Genomic DNA, 21,650 nt, shown 5'->3' on the forward strand with positions numbered 1-21,650 from the left:
GACACGTATTCTAACATCTACATGAATATCTGTTGATCCACCTCCCATTGAATGTTTTGGTAATTAAAATTAAGTAAAGTAAAAGACACTTCCTCCTTTCTCACTTTACCAATGGGCCAAGTTGAAACCATAGTGAAATCCCCCAGAGATTTCAGAGGCTCCCTGAAGGTAACTAACTAGGTGTGGTCGGAACTGAATAGGACCCTGCCCCCTATCGTCGGATGGTTGTCTGTTGTTTACAGTTGAATGGGTTAATTAGACTGTTAGGGTTACTTAACGTTACACCACATATATACTAATCTATTCCGAGGGGCTCATCCTTAGCAATTATATTAAGAAAGTATGGGTTGTGGAAGATCTATGGAAGCTCCTATCAGGTCCTATGGTGCTTGTGTTATGTATGGATACTTGTAGTTTCCCAAGGGCTGCAGATGCTGCCTTCTGGTGGAGCGGCACTGCCCTGACGGCCCGTGCAGAGATGGCGAGGAAACCCCGTTGACAAGGCACTGCTTTTTCATGACGGTGAGTTTCCCTTTGAGTGTATTATAATTTTGTGATAAAAATTTCAAGGAAAAAACACACACAACCTCCTTCCTCCCCTTCCTTCGGGGAGGGAAGAGAGCGAGCGTGGAGAGAAAAATCTATCTGAGACAGAACAAGGACAGTGAGAAAAATATATGAGTGGGAGAGGGAGAAGAAGGAGGAGGAGGAGGAGGAGGGGGAGCAAATTAAAAGTTGCCAAATGGAGATATTGGGTTTCAAGAGGAGTGAGACAGGAGTATGGGTTTGCCTCTTTTTCAGTCGTCTTTATGCTATGCAAATGGGAATAAATAGTTATGGTTCCACTCCGTTTAGTTCGCAAAGTCCGTCGGTGAATTCAACCCGTTTTGAAATACGTGGGCAAACGACACCGTTGCTAGCTCACCCAGAAGGCCAGTGTTCACGGAGAAAAGCGCTAGCTTAAATCCGTTAGCCAGCTAAGCTTCTTTTCCTAAGCGTCCGGTTCTTTTCGTAAACGACAACGTCGGAATTCAGCTGTTCCGTGACTCTAGAGAAATGTGACGTTTACCGTCCTGCCAGATGAGCTAAACAGAAGACAAATGGTAGCTTCTGAAACCCCACGTCCACCTCTCTTGAAAAACAGACCGCGTCAGCGACAATCTATACCAGGCTCAGGCAGCTAGCCACGCACTGTACTCGCATGAGATTCTCATTGTCTGTCGATTTGGTCTATTTTTGGATGTAAACTCGCAACCTGCATTATCCAGAGGAGAAAAGCATCATATTTGTTGCCCGTCGTCCTCTTGACCAAGTACCGAGCGCGAGATCATTATGGAAGCGTTTGTATTGTCGAAATAAACGCAATCCTCTTCTCACGGACCGCATTTTAAATTAGTTTTAGAGGGTTGCTACGTCTACTACTTTTCCGCCCCCTCTGATCATCAGCTTAAGAGGGGAAGGAAAGGAAAACTTGTATCCACCTCCCTTTATATTTGTCTAACAACGAACCATCTTTACAGATAACGATAGCGAGTCAAATAAATGTTAAATGGCTGGCTAAAAAACTAGCAAGTCAGTCATGGATGTTCTTACTCCACCGGCCCACTTTGTGTTTTGCCTACCTTTGAACCTTTTGAGGAAGACTATTCTATTTTTTTCCTGATATGTTGAAATACACTAACTTCTTCGGCATAACTGAAATGTGCACAAACGACGTGCTCACGTATTTCAATAGTCTTATTTCGAAAGACCATCACGAGAACATGCGGCTAGCCATATCAAAAATGTCCACCTCCCTTGTTTTGCTTTACAAAATAAAAAAAAATGCTGTATTCGATCAAGCAGTCGGAATATATCGCAACTAAAGCAGTTAAAACACACATAAAACAATGTGTTGGATTAAGGACATTAATCCACCGAACACCACTTTAAATTAACGAAAAAGGTTAATTAAATATTCTACTGACTAGCCTCTAATATGCCTCTCAGATATGTCAAATAAACGCGTCTTTTTTGTGCAAACGATTTGAAAGAACGCGTTTCAGACAACGTAAATACTTGCCCTTAAATGTCATTAAAATACTAGCTTTCTAACATTACGCATTGGCTTTCAAATCCAAAAGCACATTGGGCTCAGTACATTATAATGTGATCGAAATACATAAAATAAGTGTCATATTTTATTCGGAACCTCGTCTGTGCAGTTTCCAACCAGCCTATAGCTCGAACCCCTATTTCTTTGTCACTGTCGTTGCGCCATTGATGGTGGCGCAGTGGCAAAACAACAGCCGCCATTTTGACACTGCATACAGACACTCCATTGCAGAGAAAGAGTCAACAAGATGTGTCTGAAGTTTCCATTATTTCCACCTAATATCTGCTGTAATCGACTAGGCTTACAGAACGATTTCCTTGACTAAGCAACCCTTCCTATATGCATTGTAAATGCCCCATAATAAGTGTTATAGTGTAATATTATTTAGTTAAGTGTGTAGGCACAACCAGCCTCCCATCACTCACACCCTGCTCAGTTGTGTCACACTCACACAGCCTGCCAGTATGTTTCCGAAACAGTTGTGTCCCACACTTACAGTATACAGACAGCCATAACCCCCCCCCCCTCACATTGTCACAAGCAGCAGCTATTCTTTTCTCCAAGATGGTATCGTTTCCCATTGAGTGATGTGTCAAGATCCCACACCTGTCATATTTCATTATTCTGTCACCTCTATTATGCTCTCCAAAATACCATCTTCCATGTTGAGTTATAGGCTTGACATCAGGAAGCAAGGGCATGTGGCTTTCTGTCAGAAGCCAAAACCACTAAGAATTTTCACCGGAACCAATGCTGATGAACAAATTAATGGAATTGGCTTGAGCATGTTTGATGGGCCATGACGACAACTGTGACATAGATATTTGCACCAAACACACTAACACACCCAGGCTATATGAAGTCTGTTAGTCTTTTGTCACTGTAGTCTATGTGAAGGGGATGGGGGAGCAATGCATGGAATAATACATGTAGGCCTATTCATACCTGAGAACAACTTCACATCCTCAAAATAATGTGTGAGCAAAATGTGTCAAAATACTGTAAGAGAGGAGTTCATAAAGTCAGTGCAATTAATTCTTTAATAATTCTTTAAAATTAATTCTTTTCTCAGGTGTCATGGATGATGAAGATGATCGGCGTCTCTTGGATATCATAGGGTATGTTGAAAGTAGTGGTAATAGAATAGATGCACTTCATTGATCCTTCCTGAAGGCTAATAAAGTCAATCTATGTGTTGTTTGTAAGAACTCTTGTGTACACATAGGCCTACATGAGTTTCCATCCCCTGAAATACCTTTACGACAAGTTTTATAGACAGTTGTGATCATCTGTTTTTGTTGTTGTTGTTTGTTCCCCTTTGACAGAGACGTGCAGGCTTTGAACGACTATCTTCACGGCCCCAACTCAAAGTCGGTGAGTGGTACACTGAAATAGACATGCATGCCTCGTCGTTGTGTGGCTGTGCATTTCGCAAGCAGTTACTCATAGCACTGAGCCCACTTGGCCATCACAGTGGTTCCTTGTTTTTCATTTGGCCTCAGCCCTGTTTTTGTTGATGTGTTGCTGTAAGCGTTTAAAAAATAGGTTGTCTCCACAAACCAATTTCAGTGTTAGGTATTGTAAGTGGAGGTAGGGCTGGACAATATGACGATATATATCGTTATCGTGATGTAAAAGTGTATATCGTGACCTTTCTCCTATATCGTTTATATCGTGATAGTAATTTTATCAATTTCATACAATTGAATATCATTTAATTACATTTCATGTTGTCACAATACACACATTAAGTTCATGTAACTGTAAAAATAAGAATAAAAACATCCATTTTAAAGAAAGGTTGTTTTGCGACATGAAAAAATAAAGAGCAAATAAAGAGAATAACTGAAAACGTATGTAATTTTGCTATATCTTGATATATATCGTTATTGTGATCTAAGTAATCCATATCGTGATATAGTTTTTTTTCCATATCGCCCAGCCCTAAGTGGAGGTGTATCAAGTAAAAGTAGTAGTATTTGCCTTATTGGGGCAGTGGGATAACTGGTGTATTAATTATGTAAGATCATGTAATGCGGTTGTAATTACACCAGTGAGCATTTGTACTTTATACACCTCTGGTTGTAAGTCATGTAGATGTATGGGTAATTGTCAACCCTGAGGGGAAAGTATAAATTGTATTGTTTGTGGTGGATTATTACGGTATGTGTTATGGATACTTGCCCTTTTATCACCATAATTTGTCGGAAGGTAGAAAAGGACTTTGCAAGGGGTAATGTTCGTTTAGAAGGTCCAGCGAGGACAGCCTTATCGAACGTTATCCCATTTATTACAAGGCTACACTTAGATTAGTCATCAATATTGAGTTCACAAGTGTGTTATTCAGAAATTTCAGACGTGTCGACATTGAGAGCCCCATTCAAGTAATCAGTGCATTCTACAGAATGAAGACAAGCCATGTAATAAAGTGTTATAACTACAGTGGCTTTACAATGCAAATGTAGTGTTTGTAGCATGGGCCTGTCCTTACTCAGACGCTGCGTAAAAGGGTTTCTTCACATTTAGTCTGAACAGGCACTCTGTCTACAACATTTCAAATTCAAACGAGATGGGGAACTAATTCATTCGCATTGCCAAAGTCTTGATGGAGCATGTTTAAGGCACACCAGTTCTTTTAGCAGCTACTGTAAATTAAGGAATGTGTGGTCTGATCGATTGTACCTTTCAACTAGTAGCATAGCGACGCATTTCATCAATGCAAGCTAGACACACCGATTGCAATGGGTTGACAACATGAGTAGCACCAGACCAAATGCTCGCCGAGCTTTGTAGTCGCAATAGCCAGGCTTTTAAGGAGAATACATCACATTGCAGTGCTGACTGGAACTTGTTCTCGGTAGGGACCGTGGTCTTTGGTGACAGACTTGTTACAGTAAAATACCAATGCATTCATTTCCTGTACACTGAAAATGCCTTTATTTTATGGGCAATATCCAGGCTGTAGTGTTGGTACTTTTGGAAGGCACCATGAGACATTTCCAGTGATGGTCATGCCTTTATTTTATAGTGTTGGTACTTTTGGAAGGCATCATGATTGGAGCCCTTCCCAGTGATGGTCATGCCTTTATTTTATAGGCAATATCCAGGCTATAGTGTTGGTACTTTTGGAAGGCATCATGATTGGTGTTATTTCCAGTGATGGTCATGGCTTGTTCTGATTTTCTAGATTGAGGAGGAGGACGTGACTAATGCAGCGTATGGCAACAGTGGCTCTTTCTTCACCAGCGGCACGGTGAGTTACAGCAAAGATTTTCAATATTGTAACCAAGATAAAGCATACTATTTGTCATCAATGCAGTAAGTGGGGTCAATACAGTGTCCTAAATGTTTGTGAATTTCTGTTTGAACACCATTCGTTTCCTAGCCTCCCAAAGAGGAAGGGTGCCATAGGAAGGTAGCTTGTAACAGTGCCACCGTTACAAGCTTAGAACCTTATGTCATACTGATTTCGGAAGAAACTCCTTACAAACCATCTCTTCTTTTTATATCGTCACTGGTTATAGTCATACTTATTTTATTTAGCCATGACACATAACACTGTTAATCAAAAAACCAAGATGTAAGATGGCCGCCGTGTGTCAGCAGCAGTGAGAGCAGCAGTAGTGCAAGTATAACAAATCAATCTTGGCACATATTTGAGACCTCAAGTTTTTATATAAACATTCCTTTGTACGCATTTTGGAAGAAAGACCATTCCATTTGAAGCAAGAAGCTACCATCAGGCTGGATCCATGCTCCTAGCTAGTGACTACAGCTAGCAGCCATTAGGCCGGATTCAGACTCCCTGCTAGTGGCTGCCACCAGGCCGGTTTCCCAGGCCCTAACTAGCAGTGACCACCAACTAACAACTGACTTTTGTCTGGCAGTCAACACCAGGACCTACCAGCATTTTTTGCTACTACCAGACAAGAGCTGGGCTACCAGCTAGCAGCTTCAACCAGGACATAAACAACAGAGGGCACAGTTCAACCTGACACTGGAAGACAACATGTCACCAAAAAAAGGGAAAAAATCAAAAGAAGAGGATTTGCAGTTGACAGCGAACACCTTGTCACCGAAAAGGGGAAGGAAAGGAAAGGATGAGGATTTTGTGACTTTATCCCAGGTGCGTGAAATGTTGGAACACCAAAGACTGTTTTATAAAGAGATGTTGGTACAACAGGAGCAGAACTTTAAGAGCTTTTTAACAATTGTGATGGACACAAATAACAAGAGATTAGATGGAATGGGGAGGGAAATAAGTGAATTGCGAGAGAGCCTCCACTACACACAAAAAGATGTGGATGAGCTGCTTGCTAAGGAGAAGACGACAACCACTAGACTTTCTGAAGTAGACTCTGATCTCTCTGTTGTTGCTAAGAACATCAGCTCATTCCTGCCTAAGTTGGACTACTTGGACATCCAGGTGAGGAAAAACAACATCATGATTGATGGGATCCCTGAGTCTGAGAAGGAGAACGGGGCTGAATCAGAAGAGAAAGTGAGACAGATCTTCGCTGAGAAGCTGAAACTATCAGGCATGGAGTTTGAACGTATACACAGGACTGGGAACTCAAATGGAGATCGAGTCAGGCCAATTGTTGCAAGATTTGTGAGTTATAAGGACAAAGTCAGAGTTATGGAATGCGCAAAAAAAACTTAAAGGGGGACCAATGTCTACATCAATGAGGACTATCCAGAAGAGGTCCGCCAAAAACGCAAGGAACTCATACCAGCCATGAAAGCAGCACGAGAGAGGGGGAAAATTGCTTTTCTTCGCTATGATAAACTCATCATCCATCCTGCAGCTAAACCTGAAAAAAAAGGAGCTGGAAAAGGACATGCGGTTAAGTCTGGAGGCTTGCCAGGGGACATTGAAGAAGCAGTTTGAGGACTCTTGAGTTATAGCGTGGTTGGACTGGGTTGGACATTTGCATCTGAATAGGGAAAATGGATTAAAAACCTTTTAAAACTTCCTAACAAAGGCTTGGTATTTGCTCACATAAATGTGTGCAGTATAAGGAACAAAATTCAGGAATTGTATAGCCTAATACAGGCAAACAACATCCATATACTTGCAGTGACTGAGACTCATCTGGACTCTTTTATTCTTGATCCAGTGGTTGCATTAGATGGTTACTCTTTATTTAGAAATGATAGAGACAGGCATGGAGGGGGAGTGGCCATTTACGTACAAAATCATCTTCCTTCTAAAGTGTGTCAGGAATTTATGTGCAGCAATGTAGAAGCACTGTGGGTACAAATACATCTACCACACTTAAAACCTGTTTTAGTTGGTTGCTGTTACAGGCCTCCCAGTGCAAATTCTCAGTATTTTAACGACATGTGTGACATGATTGACATGGTTGCTGACTCAAAGGACTGAAATCTACCTGTTAGGTGATATGAATATTGACTGGCTAGATACTAATTGTTCTTTAAAAAAAAGGTTATCATCACTGGCTAATGCATGTAACCTGACACAAATTGTCACTGCTCCAACCAGAGTAGTCACTAATTCTGTGGGACATACTTCATCAACTTGTATAGATCATATGGTATACCAGTTGCCCAGAGTTGTGTTCAAAGCCAATTTCTATTCCTGTAGGCTTCAGTGATCATAACATTATTAGCTACAGCAAGAAAATTTAAGGTACCAAAGTCAGGTCCCAAAGTTATATACAAGAGATCATATAAAAGGGTTCATTGAAGATAGATTTTTAGCTGATGTTGGAAGAATTGATTGGAAAGGTGTTTATGCAGCTGAGGATCCAGACATCTCTCTAAAAGAATTTATGAATGTTTTCATGAATATTGTGAATTTGCATACTCCCATGAAGAAATTTACAGTTAAGTCTAAAAGCGCCCCCTGGATTGATGAAGAGATTAAAGGGTTAATGAGTGAAAGGGATGAAGCTAAAAGAGTGTGGGTCACATCCTGCTCTGCCGAGGACAAGCTTACATTTTGCACACTGAGAAATAGAGTTACCAAGTTGAACAAAGCCAAGAAGAAGGAATACTACAAGCAGAGAATAAGTAATGCAAAACATGATGGTAAACAGCTTTTGGAATACTTTAAATGAAATCATGGGTAGAAAACAAAAATGGTTGTGCCCCTTTTGTAGAGGCCAATGGTGAATTTCTAACAAAGCCTGTAGATATTGCTAATCATTTTAACAACTTTTTTACAAGTAAAGTTCACACATTAAGGCAGAATATGCACTGCACAGATTCCAACACTTTTAACTTAATTACTAACGAAATTATGAAGAATAAGAAGTGTAGTTTTAAATTTCAAATGTGTTGAAGAGGAGGAAGTCAAGAGACTGTTGGAGTCCCTACCTGCCTATGGTACAGCAGGCACTGACAACCTCGATAGCAAGATACTGAAGCTGGCTTCTAATCACATTTCAGGGCCCATATGTCATATATTAAATAGATGTGTTTTAACTGGAAGGTATCCTGGGCAGTGGAAGGAAGGTAAGATTATTCCACTGCCTAAGGACACCAGATCAACGTTCAGTGGACCTAACAGTCGCCCTATAAGTATACTACCTGTGCTGAGTAAAATTATGGAAAGGATAATTTATATTCAGATACAGAATTACTTTGATTTTAATAGATTAACCACCAAATACCAACATGCATATAGGAAAGGATATTCAACTTGCACTGCCCTAACCTCAAATGACAGATGACTGGTTTAGGGAAATCGATAACTCTAAGGTAGTGGCTGCTGTTATGTTAGATTTCAGTGCTGCTTTTGATGTAATAGACCATGAGTTGTTGACTGGAAAGCTTATATCCTATGGCTTCACACAAAATGCCATTTCCCTGATTAGGAGCTATCTCTGTGCTAGAACACAAAGAGTTTGCTACAATGGCAGCTTATCTAATATCAATAACATAACTTGTGGTGTGCCTCAAGAGAAGTTGTCTTGGACCATTACTCTACTCCATATTTACCAATGATTTGCCCTCTGTAGTAAAACATTCTACACTGGTAATGTATGCTGATGATTCAACAATGTATTGTGCTGCCAACTCTAGTGATGAACTTGGGGAGGTAATATCCAACGAATTGGAAAGGGTGTATGAATGGATTACTGTAAATAAGCTGGTCTTGAATATATCCAAAACTAAGAGTATTTTATTTGGGTCTAGACACAAACTGGCTAACCAAGCCAAAGTTAGAATTATATGTGGCCAAAGAACCCATTGAACAAGTTGAAAAGCTGAAATTGCTGGGCATGGTCATTGACAACCATCTGTCTTGGTCACAGCATATAGATAGAATCATTCAAAAAATGGGCAGTGGTATTCACTTTACTAGACAATGTTCACCATATGTGCCATTTAAAATCCAAGAGCAAGTCTGCAAATCTTTAATTTTATCTCATCTAGATTACTGCTCAGTGGTCTGGGCCTCAGCCTCAAAAAGGGAGCTGGCAAAACTACAAGTCGTTCAGAACAGAGCTGCCAGAACTTGTCCTTGGATGTTCCACCTAGAACTAGCATCCATAAGATGCACACTGCGCTGTCATGGCTCAGCGTGGAGAAGAGACTGGCCTTAAGAAACAGCGACATGTCGTAATGAAGCAATAAAAGCACAGAGACCTGAGTCTTTGATCCAGCAAGTAGTGTTTTGTAACACGGCTCACAAATATGCCACCAGGAAAGCAGGCAAGGGTGACATTGTGCTACCAAATCCAAAAACGAATTCAATGAAAAGAACTGTGCTTTATAGAGCAATTAAGACATGGAACGAATTGCCATTGGATATCCGTGAAGACACAGGCAAAAAAAAACTTTAAAAGGAAATTAAAAAGGTAGGCCTATCTTTTGAATGGTTGATATAGGTGTCATCTTAAGTTGTAAGGTCTGTTTTTTTTTATTGTTTTAAATGTGTGAAGGAGAACTTTCAGCAATGTGGCAGCATTGCTTTTTATAACAGTTTGCTAGACTTGTTGCTGACCTTCTGAGATCTTCTTGTATTTTTTTACTTGAATCTTTGAAAAACTCTTTGTTTTTTGCAAGGCGTGTTTATCTGTATTGTTATTAATCTGAAATGTGATGTGTTACATGTATTTGGAATAGGACCCCAGGAAGACTAGCGAACTGCTACGGCATAAGCTAATGGGGATCCTTTAATAAAATAAAAATAAAATAAAATAATCAATATTAGTACAGAAATAGACATTGTATGAATATAATCAAATCATTATGAACATTCATTTAACAGTGGTTATTTTTAAATACAAACATTTTTAGGACCAAATTATTATGACATACTGTATGATAGTTAAACTCAATTTTACAGTGCTTTTTTGTGATAGTTCCCACGTGTCTTGGTTTTAGCAACCTACTAAGTAACTTCACACATTTACTATAAAATTGTTAATCCCAGAATTTTGTGATAATTCCTGTGCGTCGCTGTCTAGGGTGGATCCGGTGCCGGCATCAAGGACACCATCACCACCACCACCAACCACCTGGGAGCCGGGGGCTTCAGCGATGGCGGCGAGTCGGGGGGGCTGCAGCTCTCCAACAGCCTGGCGTTCATCGAGGACGAGCTGGGGGGCGGCGCCCCGGGGGCCGGCGGGGACGCAGATGCCTCGCCCGGAGACGTGGACCTCGGGGGCGGCGAGGACGCACCCTTCGACATCCTCCAGAAATCGCTGCTGGAGGCGGACATCACGGAGCACACGCTGGCCCAGGAGGCCCTGTTGGAGTCCCAACCCCCCCCTGCTGCTGCCTCTGGAGTCCCAGCCACCGCCGCCACGACCGCCTTCGCCCCTCAGCTGGTCTCGGGGGGCTTCGGTGGGACCGGTGGAGGTGTGGCGGCGGCAGGGTCAGGGTTGGTAGCCGCAGCCCCTCAACCTCAGGCCTTCATCCAGCAAGTCCCCCAGCTCAACATGCCAAACGGCCCCGCGGGCCACATCCAAGTGCTGGGCTCGTTCAACGGCAACGCCGGTCCCATGATGGCCATCAACAGCCTCATCCGGCCCACGGGGGGCGCTGTGACGAACGCTAACAGCCCGGGCCAACAGCAGGTGTTTGCGCCCATGCCCGCCGGCCAGGTGTCCGGCATGCCGTTTAAAGGCTGCGGGACGCACATCCCCGTCCAGAACATTATCATCCAGAGAGGCGGGCTAACGGCGGCGGGGCAGCCCCAGGCGCTGATCAGGCCCATCCAGCCCAAGCCCCTTCAGCCCGGCGGGGGGCAGACTGTGTACAACATCGGCAACCTGGGCCTCCAGGCCAACGTCAACGCCACCGCGGGTGCCAACGCTGCCTACGCCGCCACCGGGTCACCGCAGGCGGCACAGCAGGTGAAGGTGGTCGGCCAGCCGGGCAGCATCGTGGTCCACTCAAGCCTCGGACAGCAAGGTGAGTGTCCTTTACACATTTATGTTTATGCATTTATATTTATTTATTTTATTAACTTCATATGATTCCTCTAAATTCCTGAGGGTACCCATTTTGCAACGTGATGTCACCCACAGCTGGTGATTTTACGATTCTTTCACCCAACTTGCAAACAGTGATGCTAAAGATAAAGGTATCATTTTGATGCAACATGGCTTCACTGATTGTTAGGATTAGGGAGATGTTTAGGCCAGGGGTTCCCATGCTTTTCCAAAGTGGGGCCCACTCGAAATTGTCACAAATGTTCAGGGCCCACTTCTGACCCAATAAAGAATAAAACTCAAATAAATCAATAGCCACACACACCAAAATATGATTATAATTTGTAGAAAATTATTTCAAGGCCCACTTGGAATACCTTCAGGGCCCACAGGTTGAAAATCACTGGTTGAGGCATAGGCCACTCTGTCCCCATGCAACACAAAAGTGTGCCCCAAAAATTGTCACCTTTTCAAATGGAGTCAAGAATTGGAGTGCAACTGCGTTGAGTTTTACACTCATCAAATGTACTGTACTGCCATTTCTCTGTAAGATCTTGAGCGATCATGTGGAATAAATAATAATGAACTGAATTCAACTCAATTCAAGGTCAACATCAGCAGCCCCAGCAGCAGACCCAGCAGGCCAATCAGTTCCTGCTGCCCAACACCCTCTCCCTGGCCCCCGGCTCCTCCGTGCAGGGCTTCCAGGCCGTCAACGGGCAGCTTGTGGACCACCAACAGCAGCAGCAGCAGCAGGCGGGTGTGGTGCCCTCCTCCTCCTCCATCGCCACCACCTACGCCATCCTGCCCACCCACAGCGGCGCGGTGCAGCTGATCGCCGGGGGCCAGAGCTTATCGGCGGGCGGTGCCACGACCGGCCAGCTGATTGTCAACCAGGGGGTGATGGCGACAGGCATGGCGACCGCGACTCCGACGGGGTCGGCAGCGGTGGGGCAGATGTCTCCAACCATGGTGGCGCAAGTTCGACAAGGGGGTGTAGGAGTGGCGCCTAAAGTGTGGACGACGGTCAGTTCGGCACAGTCCAGCCCTTCACCTGTCGGGCAGGTGCAGGTGACCCCTCAGACTCAGACGCGGCTAACGCTGGTGAGCTCCTCGGGCCAGGGGGGCCCCCCCCAGGCCAGGCCACAGGGGGCGGCGCAGCGCCTACTAGTGCCTGTGCAGCAGAATGCAGCTGGGGGGACTGGTGGCGGAGTTCAGGAGTTGCATTTTGAAATGCAGGCTGTGCCTTCGGGTCAGGTGAGAGGCCCCTTTCTCTTAACTATCTCATTACTCTGCCTATGTATATTCATTTTTTTAACAGTTTTTTTGGCAGTGGTAATAAGGCAATCTTCATACGCATCTGAAAAGCAAACGAGGAGTGATAATACAAAAAGGAATGAGATTGAGAAATTGCAGAGGATCTGTGGTGTAATCGCAAAGGATCCAGCAAAAAATATTAATGAATAATCATGATTTCAGTTTGGCTAAAATAATCAATTTTATCCACATTCGAGCAGGCTAAGCAGCAACAGTTTTATAGTACAACAAAGAGCACTAATACACGTAAATAACAATCAACATTTTAGACCCTGTGATATGTTGTTGTGAATAAGGGAAGCAATTTAAGTTTGTACTAACATTTTGTATGGCTTATGTGTGTTTTTTTTTGTTCCTGTACAGGACTCTGGTCAGAAAAGTCAGCCTCAGTTGGTCAATCTACTTGGTACCAAAGGTAGGCCATCCCATCAAAGTCAGTCTAACGGACTGTACTGCATGTGTAGAGTATAGTTTCCTTTATTCATCCCAAAGGAAATGAAAGTGAATAGCGGCTTGCATAAAAAAATGAGATGCATATAATGTAAACACACGTTGTCACATTTGTCACCAAATGAACACCAACCAACTTGGCAAATGCTGTTGAAATTTGAGTTTGGCTGGTAGAAAAGACCAACTTACTAGCCACTTTGACCCATTAGGATTAGGGAGTGTGTGTCTGCCTAGTAACATCTATTAAGCATTTGGCTGATGATAAAAAAAGTTAATTTAGAGCCCTAATTGTCACAGGCAATGCACCATTGGAGTGTGTATGTGTCTCTTTGTTTATTCTGGAAATTCTGTGACACTTCTCTTTTGCCTCTCTAGGTGGGAAGATAGTGACCTCTATCAAGCAGGAGACTCCATGTCTGACCGGCACGCAAGTAAGTAATCAAAATTCAGTTGACATTTGAAAATGGAATATTGAGAGGAATATTTGTGTAAATTAAAGCACAATAGAAATCACCAAAACATGCGTAGTATGTAAGGGCCGCTGTGGCCTAATGGTAAGGGTGGTGGTCTTTGGATCAGAAGGTTATAGGTTTTGACTTCCACCCTTACCAATAGGATGAATGTGTGTGCACCTACTCCTTGATCCATGGTAGAAAGCCCTTAACCAAGCACCCAATCCCACATTGTACCTGTCGTTTTGGATAAAAGCGTTCGCTTAGCCAGCCCAGGGAAACTTCCAATTAAATGCAGTGTAATGTGAAGTATTTCCCGAGTGTCGTCTGATTACAATGCATGATGGGGAATGTGGGTTCTTCTTTAGGTTTGCCATATTTTCCATGTTTCTGACGGCTTCTGACTACTGTACACAAGTTAAAATGTCCACTCACCCACTCAGGTCAACCCACAGAAGAGGCCAGCCCCTCAGCAGCTCACAAGAGGAGGAATGTGAGTGTTGTCGTGTTTAAACATTACTTTACCGGTACTTGTTCTTTAGGCATGGATAATTTCAAAATGGTCTCTGACTGTGTTGTCCCATCTCTTCTTCTTAGTGGTAGTGTTAAATCCAGTTCGGTAGTGTTAGTGTTAAATCCAGTTCTAAATTTAAATCCATCGGTTGTGTTCTCATGTCGTTATTGTTGTAACTCATTGAACTGACATGAGCTGTGTGCATGAAGTGTGTCATAAAAACAAGCTTGCCTGGTCCTATCCCTCCTGCTCAATGCTCTATGAATGTCATTGAATCCTATGTGCATCCGTTCTCAAAGGCTGCTACATAGCTCTTATTAGTCCCATGCCTCCTAGTCAGTCAGTGGTCATTTTACATATTTTCTAGTTGTTCTCAGATGCTTTCTTTTAATGGTCACAACTTGCAAGAGCTGGGCAATATGACGATATATATCGTTATCGTGATAGAAAATTCTGTATCGTCCCCTTTCTCCTCTATCGTTTATATCGTGATAAACTAATATGATAAATTGTATACATTGTAATATCATTTAATTACATTTCATGTTGTCACTATACACGTTCTAAGTTCATGTAACTGTAAAAATAAGAATAAAAAGACTAATTTTAAAGAAATGTGGCCTGGACACGAGAAAATAAAGAAAATAACTGAAAGCAAATCGTGATATATATTGTTATTGTGATATAAAGTAATCCATATCGTGATATAGGTTTTTTTTCCATATCGCCCAGCCCAACTTGCCTCCTCATCAGTATAACACGATCATAACATAACTCCTCATCTCCTAATGGCTGCCATTGCGTCGTGCGTGTATCATTTCCCCGGCGGCTGCTGCTGCGTGTCTCTAACTATGCCGTCTCTATGCTTCCACCTCAGGGTGCTGCAGCAGCTGAGGGACGACCACGCAGGAGTGTCCTCGTCAGACCCCGTCCCCTTCTCCTCTGTGGACGACGCGCTGCACAGGCTGCTGCCCTTCCACGTGTTCCAGGGGGCCCTGCCCAGCCAAGAGGAGTTCGATAAAGGTGAGGATGGAGTAGAGGGTCACTTGCCAGTGATAGGAAACCTATATTCAGAAGCTACAATCCAGTGCCACATATTTCAAAGCATGAGGTTTTATTTGCCTGTTATTAGGGCGTTCGGGCAGTTAAAATCTGGTAATTTTAAATATGTGGCAATGGATTGTAGCTTCTGAATCCATCCATTTAACTAGACGAACCCATTTAGCAAACACACAATATTTTTTGCAAGGCGAGTTGTTCTAGCATTGAACCATAGGCGAAACATCATAGCTGGGTCAAGAAATCTATTTTTCCATCACAATGAATCTGTAGAGTGGTTGGGTTCCTCTACTCAAGCTGTACCTGCAAAAAGGCTTGATCCAAGGTGTGCACTGCAGGCCCTTACAACACTATGTTAACTTTGTGTCGCTTTCTTCTGCAGTGGACGAGGAGTTTGAGGCGGTGGCCTCCCAGGTTCTGAAGAGAACTGAAGCCATGGTGAACAAATATCGCCGCCTGCTGATGGTGGAGGCAGAGGTGGGTTTACTGTTTTCTGTTGTGGTGGGTGAAAATTGTGCACATCCCAGGAAAGACTGACTGAAGGTTTGGAGTGAGCAGTCTGCACGCTTAATATATATATATTTTTTTTATTCCATGGCAGGATTGCGTCTCGACCATTGTCAATGAGTCTGATGAAGACAACGGTCGAAATGTGATCGTGCCATGCAATTAAACAAAACAAAGAAAAAAGGATTTTAAGCGTACAGACCTCACGCCAAACCTGGTTTACAGTTTCTCCCATTACATCCGGTATACAGAACATGAAAGATCTTGAGCCTGGTGCCTGAAATCAGATGCTTCTTGTTAAACTTTTGGTAGTAGATTATACCAGGGGTTTTCAGCTGATTCTAGCCCATGGACCACCATTCAGATTGAGCGGTTAGTCTGTGGCCCAATTTGTTGACGTATTTATATTTTGTAGTAGTTAAACTGCATAGCAAGTCATGGACCACTAGCAATACTGCGACTAGTGGGTCACGGTCCGCTGGTTGAAAATCCCTGGACTAAACGTCTCAGTTCCAACTTCCAATGACTACTTGATCATTTCAGCCATAGACTTCAAGCTTCATAGTTCATAGAAATTTGTTTTGGCACATCTCGAACATCAGATACATATAATGGTTTTCTGCCTCAATATGCCAAATATTCATCCATCAGGATTTTACCTCTACAAAGTTCTCTAACACTTTACTTGACGCCGGTGTCATAAGCATGTCATTACAGTAATGTCATAATCTTGTCATGACAAAGTCATAGATAAGTCATAAACATTATGTCCATGTCATAAACATTTTATAACTGTTGGCCTTAAGTGACATTCAGTTATGGCAAAGATAACCTTGCCATAACCGAATGTCACTTAAGGCCAATAGTCATAAAATGTTCATGACATGGACATAATGTTTATGACACATGCTTAACACTATTATGACACTGTAATGACATGATTATGACACCGCCGTCAAGTAAAGTGTTACCTAAAGTTCTTGTGGTTCTCTGTTATATAAACATGGTATTTCACTGATGACACTGTTGTTCCCCCTCCCCCACCCCCTCATCGCAGCGTCCAAGTCCTTCGTCAGAAATGGTAATGATCGACAGGACGTTTAATCAAGAGGAAAGGAGCAACTTGACGCAGGACAGAAGAACAGTCCTCGTAGACCCAGGTTAGTCGAGTGGAGGTACTGCATTTATCCGGATACTCATGAACGGCCATCCGGGTACTTTGCTCGTGAATGTGCGTTACGCCCCCTTTTGGGGGAAAGCAAACCAAATGTCTCATTAACTTACATGCTACATCGGCTAGCCTAAATGAACACCGTCTATGCTTCAGCCACGGCTGTTTGGCTATATTATTTGAACAGCTGCCAACACAACATGTTTTCGGCATGTTGAGCGTGAACAACGCTAGTCTACAGGTCCTTTCGTTTATTCTTTCCCAACACCACCAATTGACTTGCATTGGCTTCCCCCCCCAATGTTTTCCCCCAAAAAAGGGTGTAACGCACATGGAACGCGTCACGGCGTTCATGCGTATAGAAACATACCTGTCAATCTTCCCGTTTTTCCTGGGAAACTCTCGAGCTCCAAGCTCTTGAGCTCCGCCGGCATGTGTGTCCACTCTTTGCCTTGTAGAAAACGACAGTTCATGACACAAACAACACTGTTCATAGGGTGAACACAAGTCACCAGCCCTTCCCTGTCTCTCTCTCCCCACTCGATTCCTGTCACCACCTTCACTGTCCTATCATATATGAAGTCGAAAAGACAAAAAAAAGAACCCCATGAATGTTGTTTATACTGTATATAAGCATAGTTCTGTAGGAAGTCCGAGAGTGGTTGAAAGCTGTCATTCCTAGCGCCCGCCTTGAAATCCCTCCTTCTGTCCTTCACCTGTCATCCGTGAAGGCTGTCCGAATTGTCCCACCACCTGCCCCCACTCCTCCATTTCACTAGATCACCTACCTACATTTCCCCTACACTTAGGGGTGAAAGCGGATCTCATCCCGCATGATCTCCGATTAAAGCATCCCAGGACCTATTACCTATTGCCTATGCCTAATGTACACCAAGCACTCTGGCAAACTTGTGACCTGTATTTGCATGAATCTGGCAGCACTATAAATGCAGAAACAGACCTGAAAGAAAGTCTGAATTAGGTGGGTGAATCACCGTGCTTTTATCCTCGCATTCAAATTAGACTTGTGCACAGTTGTCCAACAGAAAACTGGAAATGACATACCTGTACATTGTCGTTTTATTTTGCAACATACAGCATTTTTTTTCAATGTACATGGCAAGATTTTTTTCACCATTGTGCTGTGCAATTCTTGCAGATGGATACTTAGAGGATTTCTGTTGCACACCCAGGCGACCGGCCCCAAGCGCCACCACCCACATGGACCCATACAGTCCGGCGGGGTCCCCCACGGCCCTAAGCCCCAGTGGCAGCTACTACGGAAGTCACCGGGGTCGGGGGAGAGGAGGAAAGGGAGGAGGAGAAGGAGGAAGGGGAGGAGGAGGAGGAGTACACATGGAGGGTTTGAGCCACCACACTGCAGACTCTGGTTACAGGACAGAGTACCAGCCGGGTTTTGAGGACCCGGGTGGGGGGTTGGTGAACCAGGGCCACACGGGGGCCGCAAAGAACATTCTGGAACTGAAGAAGAACCAGAGGTGTAGCAACAACAATGTGATCAGCATCAGCACCGGTTACCACCAACACCAACACCAACAATCGCACCCTCCTCACGCACACCAACACCTGCATCCACACCACCCCCACTACCAGGTCTCCTCTCAAGCCTCAACCCTAGGGCCCGGCCAGCACAGCTCTGCCCAGCTGCAGGTGTCCGACCTGGGCCAGAGCCACGGACAAGTCCCCCCCTCAGAGCACAGTCACCAGCCACTGTTGGAATCAGACTCTGTCTTGGAGGCTGCCGTGAATAGTATATTAGAATGTTAGATGGTGCCATATTGTCCCTTTTCATTCCTTGTTTTGTTTTGTTTATTTTTTTGTTGTTGTTTTGTGTATTCACTTATTTATCGGATGTTTTTCCTCCTCAATTTTTTTTCATGAAGGTCGACATTGTTAAGCTATACGGAGAGAAAGGTGGTCTTGAGCGTCACATGCACACGCACACATGCAAAACACAATTTTTACATCTTTTAATTTTTATTTTCTCCTGGTGACATTGACCTAAAGATGCCTTGGGTTGAAATCTGGTCCCTACAGAATGCTGTCAACACACACACACACACACACACACACACACACACACACACACACACACACACACACACACACACACACACACACACACACACACACACACACACGCGCACACACACTAGTTTGAATTGAGTATCAGATCTTAGGCCAGTAGAGCGAGCATTGCTAGCAGACAGAAAGGTACACAGATTTTTAACACAATCAAATGTTTTTGGTTGGAAGTGCTAAATATCATAGCAGATGGCTTGCAGGTGTCAGTTAAAAAATGAGGACTCCAGGCTCTTCTATTACATGATTTACCACAATCTCAAACTTAGCCAGGTTTGGCACTGGCTGGATCTCAAATGGCGCACTTGTGCACTTCAGGCACTATGTTTCAGTGCGTAACTAATACGGCATACACACTGAAACATGGACACTGAAGTGCACAAGTGCACCATTTGAGATTCAGCCACTGACACAGACTCTAATAATTACACCCCTGGTAACTTTCTTTCTGCTTTCCCAACGGTCTTTTCGGAATGGGCCTTAGTTTTTTCATACATTTTTAATCCGGTTGGGTCTGGAGTCAGGGCAGCCATTTTGTATGGTGGGAGTGTTCACTGTTCACCATATGCTTGAGATACAAAGGTCTTAAAAATGACATGTCAGAGTTTTTAAAAAAACTTAAGGGTTTCTTGTGTATCTGAAACCCTTCAGGTTTTTTTGTACTTGCACATGCAATTTTTAAGGGGCTCTTTATTGAGGTCTTGAGTCATTTGTCAACTGTTTTGGATAACAGTTTGGGCCCAATCTTATGGAAAGTTCTTCAATTGATGACACAAGCTGAGATAACAAGTGAAAGCACTCGTTTTTGTTTGTTTGTTTGTTTGTTTGTTTGTTTTTTAAGAAGGAACACCCAAAAGCATGCAACTTTAACTTTTATGAGAGTTTTTTTTTTACTTTCAGTATAGTGTTAATTTTATTTGTGGATCTGGCATTATGTTTTTTGTACCTTAAAGGTATGTGATCACCTGCGTGAAAAAAAATGTGCAGGGAAGGCTAAACTCCTCAGATTGAGGTAGAAGATGTTACAAAGTTCACATATGTTTAATATCTTTCCTTTATTATTATTATTTGTCCTGTTTAACAAAATATTCAGGAGTAATTGTAATAGTGTAGCCCCACAGTTTTGGCCTATCAGTTGAAAACATACACACTGAGAATTGTAATTGTTATTCAAACCATTTTAAATGGTTCTTTTTTGCTGGCTTTCTCATTTTCTCTCTTCATCTATTTCTTCCCGCTGAACTATAGGAATATTATTCTTTAAGTTCAGTGTCTCCTGTGTGTCATGGTGTTGATTTGTTTAGTGTCTCCCCCTGCTGGTCAGGTCCTGAACTGTCTGTGTCAGACTTTGAGGAGTTCGGTGTGCATAGCTGTCGAGACATGGTACTCACCAAGACTCACTCACATGCGCTAACCCAACCCAGGACGCCTTTATTCAGAGGAGGTTTTATGATCTCTAGCCTACTGTACATCCGGGGTGATTTGCTTTTACAGTAGTGAGATAGTCATTGGAGGAAATGGTTATCACTGCAACAATCCTAAATGAAACTCTCTTGCACTCAGCCTTTTAACTATTTACATTTTTGTAGGGGAAAAAAGAGTCGAAATTAACCTGTTGTGTTTACCTTGTGGGAATATCAGTGCATAAACTGCGGTAAAAACTGTAGTAGGTCATTGATGCCATCCAAAATGTTCCTGCTTTTCCTGTACACTCTTCTTGTCAACACTGCTCTAATGATTGAAAGATGAAACACTATGAATGAAGTGGCACTTGTATTGGATGCCAGTTCATTAATAACAAGGAATCTTGTCCTTCACATGAGCCAGAGTTGTGCTTGTTATCTTTTTCCGCCTGCATCCAGAGGTTACGCTGCATTTGAAGCACGATTTCAAGGGTTTTCTATCCTTTTCTGTCTTCTTTTAAAAAGAACAGCCTTTTTTGCAACCCCCTTTTTGTTAACACGCACAGACGCACACATAGTACTAACTTTTCCCAAATGTATGTCCTCTGCTGCGTTAACGATGGAAGTTATTGTGGGATACACACACACTGCCCTCTACACACTACAAGTCTGTTCCTTTAGCCAGCAATTTTACCAAAAATGACTGAGAAGCAAGAGTGCATCTGTGAACTATGCTCTAGACCAGGAGCACTTTTGAAGACCTTAGCTTGGAAGGGCTTCTTTGCCTTAGGTAAGCGCAAGTGAAAACAAATTTACATGTTTGTATATTGACGTTTTTTTTGCGCTGCTTTATTTTATTTTCTAATTCTAAAAATTGTTTTTGTCATTATTGTTTTTGTTGTATTTGAGCGAGTGTGGCCTTCAAGACACCCCCACAGCACATTCTTATTTTAAGTTTTATTTTTTACATTTGATTTTATTGTCTACATTTTTTGGTTTTGGAACATTTCATTTTTCTATCAGTGTCTCTCAAGACATGATTTTTTGTTTGTTTTTTTATTTCTTTTTCTTTTCTTTTTTTTTTACAAAATGAAACGTGAAACAAAATATTTATAATTTTTGTAAAGAAAGTGAATGTAAAACAAAAACAAAAAAGGAAGTTATTTTTT

At 42.8% G+C, this 21,650-nt stretch overlaps 1 protein-coding gene across 3 annotated transcripts; it reads left to right on the forward strand.

The window, feature by feature from the left end:
- Nucleotides 1-209: 209 nt before the first annotated feature.
- bicral (BICRA like chromatin remodeling complex associated protein) lies at nt 210-19,872 on the forward strand. 3 transcript variants are annotated; one of them, XM_063221597.1, is made up of 13 exons: nt 210-522; nt 3,168-3,213; nt 3,421-3,469; nt 5,283-5,348; nt 10,537-11,485; nt 12,113-12,762; nt 13,186-13,237; nt 13,648-13,703; nt 14,168-14,217; nt 15,116-15,261; nt 15,680-15,774; nt 16,862-16,964; nt 18,135-19,872. In XM_063221597.1, the coding sequence occupies exons 2-13, from the start codon at nt 3,173-3,175 to the stop codon at nt 18,761-18,763; spliced, it is 2,886 nt and encodes a 961-aa protein (XP_063077667.1). In that variant the 5' UTR covers nt 210-522; nt 3,168-3,172; the 3' UTR covers nt 18,764-19,872. The 3 variants fall into 3 exon arrangements, with proteins under 3 accessions (XP_063077667.1, XP_063077666.1, XP_063077668.1); XM_063221596.1 differs by lacking the exon at nt 210-522 and adding an exon at nt 531-3,072; XM_063221598.1 differs by lacking the exon at nt 210-522 and adding an exon at nt 531-778.
- The last annotated feature ends 1,778 nt before the right edge of the window (nt 19,873-21,650 follow it).

The sequence above is a fragment of the Engraulis encrasicolus genome, chromosome 17, assembly GCF_034702125.1.
Source record: "Engraulis encrasicolus isolate BLACKSEA-1 chromosome 17, IST_EnEncr_1.0, whole genome shotgun sequence".
In the NCBI taxonomy this organism is placed as follows: Eukaryota; Metazoa; Chordata; class Actinopteri; order Clupeiformes; family Engraulidae; genus Engraulis; species Engraulis encrasicolus.